Genomic DNA, 22,136 nt, shown 5'->3' on the forward strand with positions numbered 1-22,136 from the left:
GTGATATCGTATCGCCAAAAGTCCCACAATAATGACAGAACTCTTCGCTTATATTAACAGTTATGGTTCAATAATTGCTAAAAAAAAAAAAAAAAAAACAGAGGGAACTACAAAGACCATGATCCTTTGCTCTGTTTCAGTGCAGACTACATAAAGAAGTAATAAGAAGTTATAAGCACTTTGAAATCTTACTTCTCTGGATTAGGTCTTGTCTAGACATTTTAAGAATTCAGTTTTGTTAGCTTCCACAAAATATCATAATAAATATTGTACCATGAGATTCATATCGTTGAAATATCATACTGAGAGATTTGGATATGGTTACCCTCGTCAATAGTCCATCTAACTTGGACCTACTTGGACATGTAGTGTAAAAGAAAGTGCAATAATTTACAATAAATTACTTTCTAATGTCTAAATAAAGCGTTTGTTTTAATCATTGTGGTATCGAAATCTGTATCAAATATCAAGTTTAATCCTTAGTATCAGGACAACACTAATACCTATGGATGTAACGATATCCAAATTTGACAATACGATATTTTCACGATATGCATCTCACGGTATGATATTTATAGTGATATTTGTGGAGACTAACAAAACTGAATATGCTACTTAAAAACATTGATATTGAACAGTACAATTAAGATTTAAAAGCGTTATTAATGTTAAGTCTCTATTAACGCCACCAAAGGATCATGGTCTATGTAGTTCCCTGTTTTTTTTTTAGCTATTGCTGCACCATAACAATGAATTTAAGTAGAGACTTGTAGTTTGATATATTGTGACACTCCATGATATTACTGAGAAATATTTCAGTTATTGTTACATCCCTACTAATATCTAGTGTAAAATAAATTAGAATTTTGTCAACAAGGTACAGTACACGTTTCCTTATTAGGGTCCCTCGGTGATGTTTTGCCTACTGGGTCGATTGAGGCACATGCTACTCTCAGATATTACATCCTCTGCAGAAAAAAAATAAAAAATATTGACTGAATTTCAACTACCAACTCCTGTTACTATGACAACTTGTTTCCCCAACGCATGGCAACTATGACTGTAAACCAGATCTGCCAGGGTTGTCACTTTTACTTCCTTAAAAATAGGTGGTGAGAACTGTTATATTTACTTGAAAACGGTTCCCTTGTGTAGTTTTCACACCTCGCGCTTTTACTCCTCAAAATACATGGAAAAACATGCGTTCTCACTGTGAACAGAGTGGGTCACCGCTCCACAGATCTGAATTGTAACTTAGTTTAATTGTGTCACCTGCTCGTCTCTATGGATAGATAAAAGCAACGTTTTTTTTACTCTGGACCATCTCAGCGAAACCCAAAGCAAAAACACCTCCATGGAGACGACCAAGCGGTGGGCATGCCTAGAAAATGTTCTTATTTAAACTTAAAAACATTTCAGATTTAGCTTTTTCAAAACTATCACTATGTTCATCTCTGAGATCCAAAGTATTTACCACGGGAAAAAGAAGAGATGCCTCAATTCTTCCTTAATAGAAATGCGACATTACAGTTGCAGAGTGTGATTTAAATACCATAGATAATGTAAAATTTTCTTGCGTAGACAAACCCATTGTGCTCTATCGTTTTTAAAAGAGCTTCGGCCCTGGACAGTGGAGAAGAAGAAAGCAGATGGAAAAGGATACACCAAAAACTGCATTGCCCTTCAACTTATATTTATTGATGTACTGAACATGAAAAAGTATTTAAACACAAAGTAAAGAACACGTACATCCTCTTTAAATACTCAAAAGATATTCTATTCCAAAATGTGAACCAAGTTAGACTATACAAGTTTAAATAAATAATCATTCTCACATTAAGAATTGAGATAAGAGGGGTGGGGGCCACCCTGGAGTTTGGTCAGAGCAAATCAAAGCGATCATTTGGAAAAGCACAACACAAGTCTGAAGGTGCACCCGGCTCCACTGTGGCCCCCACCCACAGCAGCTCATGTTACAAACACAAAGAAAGCAGTCGCAGATCAGAACGAGAATGCATAGCACACTGCTGCGGGAGAGGCACAGTCACTCAACTCTGCAATCCTGTTTGCGTTCGTTAGGATTCACTGACCTCCCCCTAAGTGAATAAAGCAATATACACTTGTACGATTTTAAAGACAGGTTATATGCATTACGTATATATATGAGTATGAAAAACAAAGGAATCAAACTGTGGTTTATATCCATTCTGTACCACATAAATATATATCTATAATGTTTATATATAAAAAAACAAAACAAATGTCTATAGTTTAATACCTTTTTTTTTTTTTACGAAGCAAGACTATCTACAGACCAAACAACCAACGAATTGATGCACTGTAATGCAAATAAGATTCCAAAAAAAGGCCAAATGAAATTAAAATCTTAAATATTCAAAACCAAAAGACCTTTTAAAAAGAAATGAAATAGAATCACACTTTTCAATTAAGGTTAAAGAAGAACAGAAAAACGTCCAAATAGTCAACATAAATGTGTTATTTACACAGCTGTCCAGCTCAGAGTGAAAGCCGCTGCCTTCAGTGTGTCCTCGGCTCTCGGAAAACTTTAGTGACGTTAAAACACTCGGTTCAGGTTGAGCCCAAAAACAGTGGCTCTGTGGGAGGAGCACTGCGTCGGAAGAACTGACTTTAGCATGTCTCTTACATTAGCATGTCGTGTAGAACACGCCTCTACATTAGCACGCTGTGAAGAACATGGCTCCTACTTTAGCATGTTCTGAAGACATGAGCATGTTGCGTAGAGCACGTCTCTGCGTTAGCATGAACCGTGAAACCTGGGCTCAGTCAGTTACCAAACCAAACTGAAGCGAGTGGCTAACACCAGAATGACAGGAGGACCACAGATTTACAAATGAAACCAGCACTGCCATTGATCTAGAATCTAAGAGAATACAAACATCTCAAAAGTATCTTTTACATCATAAATCTCTCCAGAAATTTCAACCGCTGCAAACTTTCTTGTAAAGTTCAAAAGCTCACAAGGTGTCATATGAAGATATTTCTCAAAGTATCCAAGTCAAAATATTTTGTTCCAGGTCCAGTAAAAAGTTTCTCCAAATTTTTCTTTTTATAAAAATAGATGCTTTTAAACCCACATCAAAGAGGTTCTTAGCTCTTTGGCAAGGTACTGCTTAAGAATTTTTTTTTGTCTTTATCCATAAGTTTACAATATGCAACATTATGCAGCCAACCAATAACCAAGTCATAAAGTCATAATACAACAGAATACTTACAAATCAACTCAACGGCAAATATGTGAAAAGAAGGACTTTCTAACCACCAAAGAGCCTAAAGGCAAACCCCGATAGACAGAACTCAAAGCACCACACAAACGTACAAGACTTTGATGAACCCGAGACTAAACCAGTTTAAACCAGTCCAGACGGTCTGACTCCTCTAAAGGAGACCCAAAGCATAGCAAGAACAACAGAAAGGAATTGCGCCCAAAGCTAAATATGTCGTGGTAATACAGATGTACAAAGCTTTACTAATGTAGAAAGGTGGTCCAGTCTCTGTGCACAGTCACATCAGGCTTTGTGTGTTTTGTTGGTTTTGAACGACACTTGCAGCACACGGTCGCCAAGGCGATATCCGTTCAAACTGGCGATGGCCACGGCCGCCTCATCGTAGTTAGTCATGGTGACAAAGCCAAATCCTTTGCACTTGTTTGTGTTGAAGTCGCGGATCACTTTGACGTTTGTGACCGCTCCGAACGGACCAAACATCTGCCACAGGATGCTCTCGTCTGCATCTGGCGCCAGGTTATACACGAAGATACACCAGCCCGTGCCCGCATGGCCCGGGAGGTTTATGCCCGCCAGGCTCGTCACGCCATCGATGGCCATTGGAGAGAAGCGGCTGTGGACAAATGCACAAGATACATACAGTTACACGCAGCTACATGAAGCAACACGCAACTACATGAAGCTACAGGAAGCTACTGCTGCCCCTGACACTCAAGGTGCAGATTAAAAGGAGTGTGTGTCCCGCAGCATTAAGTGCTTGTCGGGGACAGGGACATGACAGGTGTGTCCTCAGAGCTGGACTCTGCGCTCAAACCAAACGCTGCAGAAACCTGAAAGGCTCTGACGCAACACCACTGTCCATAATAGATCAAGGTGAGTGCAATTCATCTCTGTAACTATGTGCAATAGCAGGGCCTGTGCTTTGTGATGGAGATGAGCTCGAACGCACACTGTGACACCCAAACACACATGAGTGCATTTACCTCTTCACTCCATAGGCCATGTTCAGCAGATTGTCCAACCTGAGACAGAGACACAGACACAGAGAGGAGGTGTGCATTAGAGCAGACAGGAGCTGGTGCTGTGTGCAGCTGATGAATGGTGACAACATGGCAGATGAGTGACACAGGTGTGTGTGCGTGTGCCTGTGTGCGTGTGTGCATGCATGAGTGTGTGTGTGTGTCTGTGTGAGTGTGTGTGTGCGGCTGTGGGGGTGGGGCACACAGACTAAAGCGTTGTGTGTTCAGACTAAAGATGAGAGCCACAGGATGGGTGATGGCTCTGGTGCTGAGGTGTGCCCCGTTACCTGAAGCGCTGTGCCTGCTGTGCGAGGGGCCCTGGGTACCTTCGATTGGGGGACTGGTAGAGCTGGGACAGCAGAGCCTGGCTTGTCTTCTGGCTAGGGTTGTTGGCGAACTTGACCGTGATGGGCTCTGTGGCGCCGGGCGGCTTCTGACAGTTGAGCCCTTTGATGGCCTCCTCCGCCTCCACTCGCCGGTCGAAGCGGATGAAGCCCACTCCTCTGGAGACGCCTGTCCGCACCATCACACAGACAGGTAAGACATTCACACATCAACAGGATTTAGCTGAACTTAAACACAAAGTGTGTAAGCTGAGGCCTCACCGGTGACCTGGTCCACCAGGATGCGTGAGGTAATGATGCGGCCGTACTGTGAGAAGAGCTGCTCCAGCTCTTTCTGTGTCATTGTTTTTGGTAAACCGCTGACGTACAAGTTTGCATCTCTAATGGAGGCGGAGCTTGGCCGAGCATAGGACACCTGAGGACACACGACACAGCAGAGTTACTCCTCCTGAAGGATTAAGTAAATGATAGAACAGAGGCTGAGAGAGAGCGCCTCCTCACATGGAGCTGTGCTGTGAGGAACCTGTGTCCTTCACACTCCAGTTGAGACTATGTTCCTGTGCCTCACTCAGGGCTGTGTCTGCACATGTGGCAGACACACACACAGACACGCACACAAACACTCCATATTACATCTTAGACTTGATGTGTGGAGGAGCAGGGCTTCTACACTTGTGTAACACATGTGCCATTTACATGTTCAATAATGATATTGGCGCTGCTGCTCTTCAGACCTGTGCAGTGTGTGCAGAATGCTAACAGAATGCTAATAGCGCGTCCTCTGAAGGCACGCTGCCGTGATGCCATAGAAACAGTTGTGAGTGGAGCCGGCTGCTGTGCCCAGATTAACAATAGGCTTTTCTCTGTCACAGAAGCACAAGTCTTACCTTGATAGTTTTGGTCTGAAGCCTTAAGCCATTCAAAGTATTTATGGCCTTTTCTGCATCTTTCGGGTCCACATAGTTGACAAACCCGTAGCCCAGACTCTGCCCTGTAATCACACACAATTCTCTGTCAAAAACAACAAACCACACACGGCTCACACATTCAACAGTCCCCAATATGGAGTTATTCATTTTAGTCAGTCCCACAGGAGAGAGCCCCCCTCCTCCTCTTCCCCACAGTTTATCTCAGACTGTACAATAGATTGACACCCACTCGACGCGCACACAGCCAATTCCATTTCCTCCTCCCACTCACGGGTCTCTACACAATCTGCACCGGTCAAGTTCAACCGCTCCAGCCGCTTCAGCACATTAAAGCGCCGCATAAGCAACTTGGATTTGATTGTAAAACTTTATCTCCCATCATTGACTGATCCATCCACAGGAGGACCGTGTGTGTGATCACATGCTGCTTCAGTGTAAAAGTGCTCTGTGCTAGCCTGTTCTCAAGACCGCTATAGGAGCCTGCAGCATGCACCTGGCTGCTCTATACACAGGCTCCACACTGATCTAATGTTGCCATAGCATTTAACAAATTGTACTTTTTGTCATTTTGAGGATTTTTTTCCCCCCATTCACAGATAAGAGGAAGCCGAAACCCATGAATGTGTCATACATTATACAACAGTGGAGCAGTAAAAATCTTTCTGCTTTCTGCAGTGCTCGATACAAATCCTCATAATTCCATTCAGATTTAAGGTGGACTCAAAGACGTGTTTACAGGCCACAGACAAAGAGCCAGAGTGAATCTCACTGTAGTACTGAAAGTGACGACCAATGAGCTCAAATGTCACTGAACGGTCCACAGCCAGTGTGAAGGTGACACGCCAAAAGGCACTAATATTCAGATCTCCTCTGAGGGTTTAGGAGACACATGCCTCACATCACTCACTTTTTGGACCCCCCCCCAGGGGAATTCCAATAAAATCAGTCTGTCAGTCAAAAAATACTCCATTCAGTGTTAAAGCTAAAGCCATTTAAAGTCACACCAGTGTATTCTGCAACCTGCATCTGCAAGGAGCCTTTTCAGAGTCCAAGAGGTAAACGTGTACATAGAGCCGGGACCAAACCAGGTCCCAACAAGGACAATCCTGAACACTCCCTAAACGCCACAAGTGCATCAGTGTGCTGGTGTCTCGAGTCAAACACATGAGCAGTGAGTTTGTTCGTTCAGTTTGTTGGTCGTGAGTGTGTGGGGGAGTGAGCAGGTATTTATCACATTGTGGTGACTAAAATCTGCACATTCAGCTCTTGGGGACGTGCCTCTCATGGGGACAAAGGTGCCATGATGTAAATGCTTTATTGTAGAGTAGGGCTGTAAGCAACAATAATTTAGTAATCGGCTACTCAGCGATTTTTGCAATTAGTCCACTTGGAAACAATGAGTCAAATGATACTTCTACTGTACACCGAGATGTCTGGGTGACTGCAGACTGCAAAAAACAGCAAGAGTTTAAATTTAGGATTTGTCTCTAGGACTTTAATGTCGCACACCCATTCTGATGTCCCCATTAGCCACATGTGTGTCTATAACCTGTGATCTTGATGTCACATTAGGCCGGGCTCATACTGTGATTTTCAGGCTGAATTTGACACAAATTCTAACCATACAACTTTATAAATTGGGATGGATTTCAGCTCCTCCATTGTGTTGTACAGTTTACTTGGTTTATTTGTTTGACAGAGACAATTTACATTAATGACCATTTCTATAAATACCCCACATTTTATCTGTAGTCCCTGGACAGATCAAATGAGTCACCCTAAAAAGAAAGGTTACAGTGTTTGGGGCTTACGAGCTGTAGTCACCTGCTCACAACGAGCTCACGCCTACTGACCGTGCGCTCACAGGGACACCACACACACACGAGGTGTGTGCAGGTCAAATGTGGGATGGACATAAACAGCTCCGGGGGCTGGAGCGAGCTGTGGACGGGCACTAAGTCTCCAACACATATTTTGAACTAATGTCCACACACGAGATCCAAAATAGTTCAGTGGCAAAAGCCTCAGATGTTTAAACAAAGCAGTGCTAAAGTTTACAGTGCCAGTGGTTTGCTAATATATTTCTGTGAGCCTCTGGGAGTTCAGAGAAGATATTGGGACCACCGCCCTGCACAGCCCTGCTCTGGTCAGCATATACAAACATCGCTCCAAACGATGCGTGCACTTCCATCATGAGCTTCAGATCAGATTAAATTACACGCTGTCATTTGGGGAATATTTTGGGAACATTCTAAAATTGTACAAAAATCTCACAATATGAGGCTGATTAGACACGTGTATGTTTTACCTGTGATCTTGTCCCGCACTAGTTTGCACGACTCAATGTCTCCAATGCTTCCGAACAGGCTCTTGAGCTCCTCTTGGGTCATGTTCTGGGGCAGGTAGTTGACGATCAGGTTGGTCTTACTGTCCTCGATGCTGCTCGACTCCACAGGTGATGAGCAGTTGTTGGAGATGGTGGACGGCCCGTTGCTCGTGTTGTTGCATGTGGGCCCATTGGACAGCTGTGTTTCCATGGCAGCAATTACCTGCTAAAGAGACAAAGAGACAAGTCAGAGCTGGTTCTGCCGCACAGAGGAGGCTCGGGCCCTGTCTAAAAGGACGCTCTTCAGACATTTGCTAAGACGTGAGCCCATGTGAACACACAGAGGCTTTGGGTGGGGCATTCTAGGGATGGGACAAGATCCACAGATAAAACTGCCTCAAAACTGTGCACATGTGAAAAATTATCTAGTGACATTTTGTTCCACGTGTTTAAAGGGTTAAGCGCTCGTAGAGGTGGGTGATAATCAATTTAGATTTTTTTTTTTGCATTATCTTGATAAGAATATTCAAAAATTATCGCACAAAACATCGACGGACCAAAGTTAACCACAAAAGTGCAGAAATAAATGTACAGTGTTTGGGAGATTACACTAGACACTTGACATTATAATCTATATTTTTATTTGCATATCTCCAAAACAACTGTGTCATACTATCCATTTTTAAATACATCTCCCACCTCTAAGCACTGCTAAGTTACACCTTTTGAGAAACTGTTGTCCCAAAAAGCAGCGCTACAATAACAGCAGCAATATTAAACAAAAAAGTGAGATTGGACAGAAACACAATTGAACAATTGATCTGATATGAAGTCAAATTGTGCTGTGCCTCGTCCCATCCCCAGTGAACTCGTGTGTGTAGTAGTGACTCGAATTGGCTGTGTACAGTGCAAGGATCAGAGGAGTAGAGAGAGCAGCCCTGGAGTGCAGCCACAGCAGCCTCAGACAACAGCAGAGAATGTGTGAAGAGTCATCCTTTAGATCCCACATGCACCGGAGGACACCACGAGCAGCTAGCGTTAGCATAACACACACTGCATGAGACCATACCAATACAGACAAGCTTTAAACCCATGTGAGGTGCTGTTGTTTAGCGTGGCCACATTGGTATGGCCCGAGCACTGACACGAGTTAAAGAGAAATGCCACAGACCCCAGTCCAAGGCTCAGGCGCCCACGACCCGCTCCTAAGCAGAGAGGCCACATCGCACAGTCTGACTGCCATGACAGAGGGGAGGAGGAGCGTCTGAAATGTGACAGAAGACTCAGTTAGATCAACAGCACACAGCATCAGGGCAGCACATGTCACAGAGCGAGGGAGAGAGGGGAGGGAGGGGGCCACAGGCATCTACACTCTATACACTCTCTGTATACTCTATATACTCTCGACACACTCTGTATATACTCTCTACAGCGTCTATAGTCCACGTGTTCAGACAAGAGCATCATTCACACACCATGTTTATGACTGTCTCGGCCATTTAAGTAGAGCCCAAAGAAATCACTAAAAACAACCAAACTCCTCATCCACACTCCTCCTGCTGATGACCTGTTGGCCCCTCACACTGAGCACCTCCACAGCACCAGGCTCTTGAGAGACGTGTCCACACAAGGCCCACGTCACACGTCAGGAGCACATTTAGACAGTGTTTGGAATAAAAACAGGCTGCACCCATTCAACACTGAACCATTCAACACTGCACACTGCACACTCATGTGAGGCTCAGACGACATCACCATGAGACTAAACGAGACTAGACTCCCTGCACCAGCCCCTTTACATAACACACATGTACCAGGCTGTTAAAGATTCAGCTCCTCACAGACGGAGCATGAGCAGCTCAGTGATGTCACAGTGATGTCACAGGTGCACCCAGGCCCTGAATGACAGGTGCTGAGTCATGTGACAGAGCACTGCTCCACAGCTCTGGCGTACAGCAGCAGTAGAGTGAGGTGCTCCTGGTGAGTGGAGGAGGAGAGTGCAGCTCGGTGGATGTGCCAAAACAACATATTGTTTGAGTGAGAGTGCCGAGCGTGAGTGAGTTTGACGTTTCACCTTTTACTGCGAGTACAAAGCACAAGTGTTGGCTATTGTCCCACTGCAGACAGAGCCACAAGGCACAAAGATTTCATTAGATAAACACTTGGAGCACACGCCTGGCACCGCGCCGCTCCCAAAATGTTCACTGAGATTCGGAGAGAGCCAGGCCTGTCCTCTGGAGTCTCACACTCAAACACACTCACGCACTCACACACACGCGTGTGTGTACAGTAGCTGCTCCTCAGACTGGGCCTCCACATGTGTCCGTAAGAGTCAGACAGTGGCTCACAGGACAGGCCTCTGTAAGAGTTACTTTAACATCATTAAACAGACTCACATTATGGCTGAGTCATGTTAACAAAAATGTATTGATGTATTGTATCAGACAACGTTACGTTAGTCCACCACAAACATCTCTTTAAATGTACTGTGAGATACAAATGCCAGACAAATGTGAAAGGACAAAAATAATCCTGTGTGCCTCACTTCATTCCCTCAAGTTTACAACACAAGTTTGTTTCATTTTCACTTTAAATCTACAAATTTATTACAACATACATAATATTACACATTTACATATGTTCAAATCATAATTCCCTATTTATATTTATATTTCTGAAGAAATCTATTTCTAGACTCTGCACCTGTCCTCATATTCACATGTTTTCCACAAGAAGTGTGTGTAAACACGGGGGCCAGTCCCTCAGAGTGCAGCAGCAGCAGCAGCAGCAGCAGCACCAGCAGCAGCAGCCTGTGTGTGTTTGTGGAGCTGCTGCTGTATCACTGCTGTGTGTGGAGACAACGCACAACACACACACACTGCACAACACACACACAGACAGACGTTGGGTTTCCATGCTTTTAGGGATATTACATTCAGTTCCTGGAGACTGATCCTAAATCAGCCCATATCTGAACTTTAAACCATGTCACAGAGCTAATATTGAGGGATTTATCCCATACACACACCAGTATTTTGTCCACGTAGTGGCAAGTCCAATCACTCCAATCCCCACAAAGTCACACTCGCCCACACACACGTACGTACACACAGACACACACACAGTGAGTCCTTGAACACTACAGCCCCACCACAGCCCTGTACCTCTATCGGATCTGATTCAGATGAAGGAGCAGAGAAAGCTCTAGATGAACTCCCCCCCCCATATCCATACACACACAGCCAGCCAGACACACACACACAGATACACACAGACAGAGCTCACGTGGTTTCACCTGTCATCACAAACCAAACTCCGCTGACACAGAGCGCCTAAAACCACTGTCAGATGCACTGTCCGCTGTAGTCCAATGTGACCTTGTAGTGCAGACTGAGGACTACTTGAAGCGTTCAAGAACTATATATCACTACAGACAAATCACAAAACACAAAGATATTCAAGCTCATTTATACCACCACCAAAAAAAAATAAATCCTACAGCTGCATATTGTCAGAGCCTTTTCTAAAGCAAAGCAGAATTGTAAAAGGACAGTCATAAAGAAATAGTTTTAGTAAATGTGTCCTACATGTCTGCACCTCACACGTTATTCAGTATTAATGTCGATACAGCAGGGTTGTCAAAAGTATCAAAAAATCACATACTAAGACTACTAACAAAACTGGACTCATTTGAACAAGTAGTAATACTAAAAAATAACTAGAATCACATTGACGGGACAGAAATGAACCTTTCCTCAATAGTTTTAGAAAGATCTTGAGCTGTACCAGAACAAGTACAAGAGCACATAGACTAGTACTAATGTATGTGACGACTGAAGGATCACACAGATATAATACTGCATAGTAATAGAAAATAATAGAGTTGGAAATGAGTATTGAGTCTATTCCTTAGTATTGAAAGAGTTTGGAATTTTAGTATTGGGAGAACAGTTACATTTGTGGTATTTTTCTGTTCTACAGTAAGATTTGAGCAGTGGCTAACTTGTTATTGAAAGTGTTTCATAATCGCTCTATGCGTCTTTTTAGGGATAATCCTGCTCTAGGATTCAGGGTTCCCACTCTTTCACTGACAAAATTTCAAAACCATGATTTTTTCATGACCTAAACTGAATTTTCCTTGACTTTACGGCACCTACATGTGTAGAATTGATCAGACGTTTAGGGTTAAATATGAAATATTAACCCTTCCACTCACCTTATGGTTTGGTATTATAGTTTAACATTTAAAATACTGTCAGTGCATTTATTATAGTTTTTTAAACAAAAGGCGCATATGTTCGGAAATAATCATAATAGTCTATACCTATGATAATTTAGCAGAACGCTGTAGTTGCGTGAAGAGATTCCATGACTTTTCAAGGCCTAGGAAATTACATTTTCAATTTCCATGACTTTTCCAGGATTTCCATGACCGTGGGAACCCTGAAGATTATTGCATAAGTGGCAAAAATGTATTATTATTATCGTGCATATATTTTTACTAGTGTCATAACATTTCAAACGCGATTTCAGTATGAAGGAATAGACTTGATACACAATACGGATTCAGATACTACAATGAAAATAAAAACACTCTGTACTTTCTTTTATATTCCCATGTGGCCTTACATCTGTGCGGTCTCTCAGTGGTCCAGGTAGGTTTCATTGTGGTCCACTTGTCTATGTGCTCTTATAATTGTTCTGAAACAGCTCAAGATCATTCTAACACTATTCAGGAAAGTTTCATTTGTCATTTTCCGTCCTGTGAATCTGACCCTTGGTATCAGTACCTGCTCAAAATGACTATTTAGTTTCCATACTAATTTTAATCATTAGTAGCATCTGATTTTTGATACTTCTAAACACCCTATTTCATACGCTAAAACCTGTTCTGATACAGTTCCTAGTGCTGTGGACAATGGTCCGATGAGGTCTTTGGTCATCCCGGGCTTGTACCGCATTCAGCTCCCTCCGCAGCAGCCTTTATTTAGAAAGACTCAATAATACATAACGCAAGTGGTGCTATCTGTGTATTTTTAGACTATATGATCATGAGCAATAACAAGTGCCAACGCTTCCCTCTCTGCTCCTACAAAAACAAACTATGGACAATTACAGTAAAGCAAAATCACAAGCAATCCTTCAGACGTGTGTTTAGAGAAATAAGCACCTGCATTTATAACCTTCCATTTCCACATTTGACACCCAAGCTGAGCCCTGCCTGGAGCTAATGTATTCAAGTTTGATTATAGGCTTTATAAAATGTGCTACCAACATAGTATGCGGACATTAGAAACAACTTTGAGAGAATACTTGGATTATTTGGACATTTTTCCAGTTAAATGGTGATTTTTGAAGGGTTAAGAAGGTCAAAGTGGACATGTAGAAGACAAAAAAGCAGAAGTGTGGTGGTGGTCTGTGTGAGGCCCGTGTCCACGCGCCTGTGTCCTGGGCGCGTGAGGGAGCCGCTGATGAGTTAATTAATGAGCGGCACCTGCGCGAGGCCATGGCCGCTGCAGCAGAGCCCCGAGACCGCGGCAATGTGCGCCACAAACCAGGCCAGACACCCAATAAAACAACAACTATAGACCAGTAAAGACCGCCACAGAGCACCAGACACCAGAGTAGGGACCAGGGGTAGTGTCCCGCACCGCTGTACTGCAGGTGCTCTGGACTATCGGCCTTTTACATGGAGGACTTTCACATGTCAAGCTAGCAGAGACGGCGTGCTCTGAAAATAAGTCGTTTTAACATCTCAGATTAAGCTTTGCTGCTATCGTGTAATCATATCTGTCGTGTAAAGAAACATGTTAAAAGTGTATTTAAATGTGATAAAGCACAGAGGAGCCTGGGCTAGCGCTTTCGTGACGCTGTGAGTCTACTTTCGGTTTGGCCTTGCCCGCTCCCGTAACACTCATGAAGTGTGCGCTGCGAGCCTTTTATGATGCACATTTGTATCGCGCTCTGATCTTACCTGGAGATGTTTATTCGGCGGTTGCAGCGTTATTTACCGGTGTAATGTCTGCAGACATGAGCGTTAGGTCGCAGTCTTTCCGCAGGGTTTAGGGGGCGGTGGCGGGAACGCGGCCACCCCAAATAAACTAATTAGACGCTCAACCAATCAGAATAGAGCTAAAGTTTGGACCCGGAAATGAACCATTAGTCAATTTGGCGCAGGTGTACAGTGGTTTAGCGCTGCACTAAACTAAACACAACCGAAATATAACACACGCTTTAAATATTTAACTAGTGCCATTTCTGGAAGTTTAAATTCAATTAAATTTAGTTTTTTCTGAACTCGCTGTGACCTTTTTGCCTACAGGACAGACGTTCCCATCCATAATTTACCAGCCTTACTATAGCGATGGGATGGTTTTAAAATGGAGCTATATAATATTGAAAACCTTGTCTAAATATAGACTTTACCCAAGAAGAGCATCAATAAAACTGACAACGCAAATGTGGGCTACCCTAGGCCTAGTCAAACAGACTGTTTGAAATCTTTAAAACGACAGCATCACTCCTTTATGTAGAGCATTTACTATTTGATGCTGTGCCTCTGCCATTGCACCAATGTAATTTCATCTCCAACAGACCAATGCCGTTTTTCTTTTATTAAATTTAGGCTACTAGAAATATTCTTCCCTAAAAGGAAACTTTGGCTACACCATTAACGCCACGACAGCACTTTAACACAAATTACAAGGAAAAGGTTCTGACAAAGACACTCACGTAGGGCTATCATCATGTTGTAATATGAATGTTACTTCACATATCATACCAGTAACACGCAAAGGCACTTTTTACACAACTCAGTTATGCTACAACCTGCAATTTAGTAAATGGTCAATGTCCAAATAAGCGATTACAATAGTTTCTGGATCTCTATGCAAAAAAAAGTATGAAAATACAGTTTTTCTACTTTACTATCAAAACAACTAAGCACCACATGCGTCCCTTTATCAAAGTGCTCTTATTGTCTAAGCCCAGCCACTCTGAGAAGTCAGGAGCTGCCCTCCAGTCTGCCTTTGTCTTTTACGACCATCCGATGGCTATCCTACGCTGAAATCACTCTACAGTGTACACTACACATACAGGCTTTTGTCTATTCTATACATTTAGATCAAAATGCAATGTAACAACCATTGTCTGAAAATCACAAGTCCAGGTGCACATCCAGGGTTTGTTTTAATAAGCACTGAAATCGTCCAGAATATCGCAACACTCCCTTTGGCTTGTACCATCCTTCTAACCTTGAAATGTTAGTGATCAAATAGTCCGTGCAGGAGCCTGTGGAAATGGCCACATGTGCAGACACTGCCCACTTCTCCTCAGTCTCTCAAGTACAATCACCACAAACGAGTAGAGCGTCGTCAGCGTGGAGCCATGAATGCACCACGACACTGTCCTATGGCTCCGCATGCAAAGAGCTACAGTAGTATTCTGCCTCCCAAGACATGACAGGCTGCTCAAACAACACCATCTGACAAGGTTTCAGTTCAAGGAGCAAATGCGTAAAAATATCTTACCGTTTCTACAAATGAAAGTTATGGACGTCCTTAGGCAAACAATCTCAATCACCTGGCCAATAGCTCGTAAAATGGTGAATTCCGCTCTGTTTAGCTCAAACTTAAGAACATAAAATCAAACACAAACAATATAAAATGAGGAAATGAAATATTTATTAAATAAAAACACACAAATGATTTCCAGTGAGCAAATGCATGGAACAAAAGGGAACAAAAAGGAAAAGAATAAATAAAAGGAATCAAAGAATTAAAAAGCCGGCTTGTGCCTGTCTCGCTCTTTACAGGTGCGCCACACAAATACGCGACATCACTGAGTGGAAACAACGCGAGGAGGAGGTTCTCTTTAAAAAGAACATAGTCCTGCCGCGCGTTATATAGCACCGCACCACACCGCGCCCGTATCTCTCCGCTCGCAGCCTACACCGACCACTCGCGCACTGTCCGCGGACGGATACTCCTCCGCCGCTCCCCCCACGCCCCCTGCCATTGGCTCTCGCACGCTCCTCGACGAGCACTCACATCAGAGCACGCCATTTGCCGTCGCCGCAGTCACTCAAAGACATCAAGCGTTTTTCCTAAATATGGCATTTGAAGTCAAACACCGCCTCACGGAGACGTACGCACAGCACAAGACGGGAAAGCTGCGCGCTGGAGAAGTGGCAGCGAGATCTAAGAGCAGAACACACTGGTTTTTATCATCAGAGAGTGAGATACAGGTGCTTTCTTTTACATGCGCCCCCACGTGAAGCCAACAAGCTCCTGGTACATTGTGTTTTACACGGGTACATACGCGGTGTCACGTAGAGTCTGCAGCAGCATCAGCACCACGGACAGCTCCGCTCCGGCTGCCTACACGCTTCCACCGTCTGCCGCACGCACACACGCAGAGACACACGCACACACGCGCACAGACACACACACAGGCACGCACGCACACATACGCAGAGACACGCACACAGACAGTCAATGGGCTGCCCTCTCCGCCAGCCTACACACTGCCTGGCTCCCACATGGGTTACTTATTTCTGCAGCACAACCTCTCCAGATGTAATATTTCAGCAGTACAGTAGGCCACATGCCATTAAAGTGTTGGCTCAGGATCAGCCAGACTGCAAAGACTACAGAGGGTGGAGCAGTACACAAATGAGTCTATGAATTCGATGAAATGCCTCGATAAATGTACAAAGTTCTAATCTATTGCTCTTTTCATATACACCAAAGCAAGTATATCGATAAAAAGGTTTAGAATACAGTGAAATGTCAAACAATACTGCAGATTTACAGGAACAATTCGTGCTCCACCTTAAAATATTATAAAGAAATCCTAATATAATGAAACCAAATATAAATTAAATGCAATGCACATGAGAGCGCCAAAACAAACCTGACTTTCAGACTTAAACTTGAAATAAATAGAGTATGCCGTCTGCGTCACCGAAACTAGCACAATGAAAGACTGTAGGTGAATCCATCAGTCGTCAAAGTCTTAATTAAGAGAGCAACAATAAAGAACACAAAACTGTCAAGATAACGCTCTTTCCGAATCGGCTCACTGCATTCATTTTCGTCAACTTTTAACTCGATATCGTGAAGATACAAAAACAAAATGGGTGCAGCTATGAGAGACAAATCTAGTCCACATAAATGTATTGTTCTAGAAATATAAATACGTCAATCAAAATTTGTCTTAGTATTTTACTTCTGTGGGGTTTAACTGTTAACACATGTGGTATTTAAATCACCATGTTACTTTATTGTTTTGAAAATGCGTACGTTCCAAAACAAATGTAGGTATGAATGGGATTTTACAGCTAAAATCGATTAGGTTCGATTAGTGCCTAGGAGAGATGCTAATAATACGCCAAAAAACATGCATGGATGATTTTTAAAACCTCTTCAGGCATGTTTTTGACAAGGGAACATTATAATTATTAAAGAAGAAAATCTGAATTTTGCAGAATACCCCCCGTTTAAACATAATATTCTTTCAAAAGTGACCAGTGGTTGAGTCAAGTAGGAGGCCATTTTATGATGTCAGCCCACAAACATTTGCATGACTCAATATAAAAAAAAAAGCAAAAGTTAATTTCAACAAGACAAAAAATATGAACTATTAAGATACTAAACCTTCTGAAAAGTTTTATGAGTTAACACTAACCTACATAAAGGTCCTACATGATGCAAAATTGACTCTTGTGCGTTTTAAGCCATGTTATGTCACCAAAAACATACCTGGACTTTTTGTGTTTTGTTTCATTCACACGTGTTTCAGTAACCCTGGTTTATTAGTCCATCTTCAACGCTCAAAATGCTCAGTTCCACCTTGTGATGTCATGAAGCGGTAGTTTTCAAGTAAATAACTTTGGAAATCCAGGGCTGAAATTATCCAAATGATTCTAGTGAAGGCGTATAGAGAGTGTTTAGGCTCTATTCACGCTTACGTCTCAAACCAGGAAGACGTTTGGAAACATGAGATGACAACTTCATTTACCTGAAACAAATATATATACATACACGACTTCATATATGTACTGCATATAGGGTGTAACAATAGCTCTCTGCACGATATTATCACGATATGCATCTCACGGTACGATATTTATTCCGATATTTTGCAGAGGCTAATATAATAATTGTAGATAGGACACTTTTTTGCTTTTAAAATACTTTAACAAAATTTTGGTGTGAATTATTTCGGTCGTAATCCCAAGAATTCAAGTAAAAAACATGTTTGTCTTCATGTTTGCGCTGAAATGAATCATGGGATATGTAGTTCCCCAAGTCTATAAGATGTTGCTACTGTAAAACAATACATTTAAGCAAAGGAACTTGTAATTGGATATATTCTGATACCCCACAACTTTTGACGATATATCACATCACGATATTTGGTTATTGTTACATCCCTACTGCAGTAATCTCATTTATTTATTTTCATATCACTGTGGTTTGAGATAATATCGTCCTTCTTACAGGAAAGTTGCTCAAACGCACTTGCTGCTCCAGTTTCTGCCCGTGTTTTGCATGCCCTACAAATATCAATTAGCTCATTAGCATTTAGATAGCATATAAGTATTCCAAATGTAACAGAACCTTAATCTATTGGCCCTATTCAAAAACAGTGATGTGCTCGCAGATCGCCGGCATCTTTTATCTTTTATAGTGATTTTATTTAAATAATCAGGCGTGAAAAACAAATTGATATAAAACATAAAGCAGGGAATGCACCTTATAAATAAAACGGACGGGGCTGTATAGCTAGAGTACATTAAATGCGAATTAAAAAGGAGCAGAGCGAGTTTCTGGAATGCTTTGAATAAAACGCATTAGAGACGGATGTGGGAGCCTGGCAGTCATTAACTTTGGCTGGAAGTGGAATAAATACGACAAGTAAATACAAGTCAAGTCTCCAATGCGTATTAAATATTAGACCTCCAAGGGGGACACCCGCTATGAGAAGCCGGCCGGAGGGGAAAACAATGATTATTAAAAATCTTACCAAGAGACTGCAGTGGGTTTTGGTTGGGTACCATATTACTACCAAGGCCTTCAGCATCTCCGGACCCAAACAGCAGAAGAATCCACGCTGAAAACTTGAATAAAGAGGACATTTTACGCATAAAATTGACCAAACAACAACAAATATGCAAAGTATGAGTCATGAAAAGTGGTTTGGCAGGCCCACAGTGCTTAAATAGTCTGCACACTGATGAGGGAGCAAACAAGCCATGCCACTTCCTGCTTCCTGTTCATGAGCTAACCAGGCTAAGCAGCTGCTCAAATGAACGCTAACAGGTAATAGTTTAAACATCTACATTTGCTTAAAGGACGTGGAGAAGTAATGCCGCGCTACGTTTGGTTTTAGCTGGTGTTTTGGCGTGCAGATTTTACTTCCTAAAATTTGTTTGTGAATCAGGCAATCAGGTCCCAGTAGCCACACCCACCACCTTTCACATGGAGGGGCGGGGCCTCACAGAGCAGACTCCGCCTTTTAAAGACACATGCACAGTTACTTTATAGTTTAGTAGAAGGGAACTGCAACAACAAATCTTTCATATCATTTCATATTCTAAACACAGACATGAGTCCATTATTACTAAAAAGCAGCTCAAGTATCGTAGTATCAAGTGAGTATTCAGTTAAAAAAAAACATTTTATTTTTACTGCCATGCTATATAAATACATTTTAATATTGACAAAGCAGCACAAACAATACAAAATGCATAAAAATAGCATACAAAACGCAAACAAAAACACACAATGATGTAAACGATCCAGCAAATTCTAATAAATAAATACAAATAAATAGAATACAAATAAATAAGGGATAAAATCAAGCTAAAAGCAGTTAAAGGAAGGTCAACCAATAAAAATGAGTCTTAAGAAGTGATCTAAAAGATGATACTGATGATGCGAGCTTTATCTTCTCAGGCAGGTCATTCCAAAGCCGAGGCGCCCGGACTGAAAAGGCTCGATCAAAGTCTGGACTTTGGAGCAGCCACAGGGAGCTGCCTGAGGATCTAAAGCTGCGGGAGGCTCGTACGAGGTTAAAAGTTCTGAAATGTAACCTGGTGCAAGACCTGAATGAGCTTTATTACTATGTGTTATAGTTGTTTGTATGTTTATGTTACCAACTCTTACCAGTACTTTTACAGAATGTATCATTTTAATTGGCTTAATTAGGATAATGGTCATACATTGCAGGCAGAAGACTTAATTTTTTTCACTTTAATACAAATAAACAAACTTCAGAATTCACAGAAAAGACATTTTTATTTTTGAATTTGGAGTTGTAAGGATTGTGGGACCAAAATAATAATAAATCTTGGCAAAAGTAACATACTTCTATTGTGAATAGTCACAAAACTAAAATTTCAAACTCAATTTTGATATTAAAGCGTAGACTCGATACTCAATAAAGATTTTGATCGTTTTAAAGCTCTTTTTTTAGTCAGTATTGTACTTTTCAACACAAAATAATAGAATTTGTTCATTATGCCATGCCGTTTTACGCTAGTATTGATAAAACTCAAGATGAAAATGTGTAGGAAAGGTCAAATCTTATCCATTTATATGTTTTTTTTCAGTATCAGTACTTACTTGCTTGAACGAATATCTAGGTTTAGTTCTAGTTTTAGTAATCAGTATCGACACTTTTCACAACCCTACATGCTTCATCCTAAACACACATGCTTTTTAATCTCTTGACAATATCGCTGAGATAGATTTTATGTAACAAAAACAAAACATGTCTAAATGCAAAGGGGAAAAAAGTTGTAATTAAAACCGTTAATCTTGCGTCCTCTCAGAACGCAATTAATACACTTTATGAGCCCAGAGTGACCACAGTTCGTGATGGTCAGTGCTTCTCGTCACAGTCAGGGCTAACTGGTGGAATAGTGCACTTGGGGATTATTTGGAGGTAACTTAATCTAATGGAGGGAAGGGACCAGAGCGAGGCCTATATTTCACATGTTGAAATATGAATAAATATGGATTATGCCTGGCTCTCCGGAGACTGTGTAGGTTAGGACAAAGGGCATTCTCGTCATCCATCACTATGGGACCTTTGCTCGGCCCAGTCAATAATGAGGCAATGACAGAACGCAGCAAGGACCCTCCAGAAGCCTCCGAAGCCAAGACAGCTCATGCATTTTCATAGCTTTTTCACTGGAATTTGCATGGGAATTGTGAAGATTTTCAATGTCGTCTAAGAAAATAAACAATAAAAAAATAATAATAACAGTTAAAAAATAATCACTTTGGAATAGTTAAAGAAGTAAATAAATAAACAATAACGATTTGACAATAACTGAATCATTAATATAATAATAATAATAATAATAATAATAATAATAATAATGAACAAAGATGGAAAAAATAATGTATTAAATATTAAACTCTATGCCAAACAGTATTTAATTTATCTAAAATTTTGAATGTGTTCATGAAAAATTTAAATGAAAAATTTTGGAAAAACAGACAACCCAAAATAGTAAATAAAATGAAAAATATAACAACATCAACAACAACAATAACAACAATAAAAAATAAAAATAATAATAATAATAAAAAATCACTTTCAAATAGTTAAACAAGTAACTAAATAAACAATAATGATTTCACAATAACTTAATTATTAATAAAATAATAATTAAAAATATCAAAAAAATCTAAAGAAAGAAAAAAAAAAAAAACAGATGGAAAAAAAAATAATGCATCAAATATTAAACTCTATGCCAAACATTATTTCATGTATCTAAAATTTTGAATGTGTCCATGAATTAAAAAAAAAAAAAAATTAAACTAAACTTTTGGAAACTGACAACCCAAAAGAGTAAATAAAAAAACAAAAACAAAAAAACAAAACATAATATAATAATAATAATAATAATAATAATAATAATAATAATAATAATCACATAAAAAAAGTGAGTAGATTGAAACATATAATTCAATCCAAATGATTAAATGAAATAAATAAAATAAATAATTACAAAGATCCTAACGTTCCCCATTATTTCCACATTACACAAATCTCTGAATCACCATGAAATGTCCCCATCTGGATCCTCTCATGTTCTTTGTCCATTGATATTCTGTAAAACCGATCCGTCAGGTGCCGCCCCCTTTGGCTATTAAATGTCCAGGGTGACTGCTCTTGACCCCATGACCCCGCGTCCTCTTCCTCTCTCTTCTCGAATACAGACCCGCATTACATCC

General features: G+C 41.2%; 1 protein-coding gene across 4 annotated transcripts; it reads right to left on the bottom strand.

Moving 5' to 3' along the window:
• Positions 1-1,676: 1,676 nt before the first annotated feature.
• Positions 1,677-13,955, bottom strand: elavl2 (ELAV like neuron-specific RNA binding protein 2). 4 transcript variants are annotated; one of them, XM_055156333.1, is made up of 8 exons: positions 13,859-13,955; positions 9,056-9,148; positions 7,867-8,107; positions 5,517-5,620; positions 4,891-5,044; positions 4,573-4,798; positions 4,250-4,288; positions 1,677-3,879 (listed from the first exon to the last, which is right to left on the bottom strand). In XM_055156333.1, exons 2-8 carry the CDS (start codon positions 9,125-9,127, stop codon positions 3,549-3,551), a joined length of 1,167 nt encoding a protein of 388 aa, XP_055012308.1. In that variant the 5' UTR covers positions 9,128-9,148; positions 13,859-13,955; the 3' UTR covers positions 1,677-3,548. The 4 variants fall into 4 exon arrangements, with proteins under 4 accessions (XP_055012308.1, XP_055012309.1, XP_020779525.1 ...); XM_055156334.1 differs by having other exon boundaries at positions 4,612-4,798; positions 7,867-8,110; XM_020923866.2 differs by having other exon boundaries at positions 7,867-8,110.
• Between the last annotated feature and the right edge of the window lie 8,181 nt (positions 13,956-22,136).

This window comes from Boleophthalmus pectinirostris, unplaced genomic scaffold (assembly GCF_026225935.1).
Source record: "Boleophthalmus pectinirostris isolate CB_2022bp ecotype Guang Dong unplaced genomic scaffold, ASM2622593v1 HiC_scaffold_20, whole genome shotgun sequence".
Lineage (NCBI taxonomy): Eukaryota > Metazoa > Chordata > Actinopteri > Gobiiformes > Gobiidae > Boleophthalmus > Boleophthalmus pectinirostris.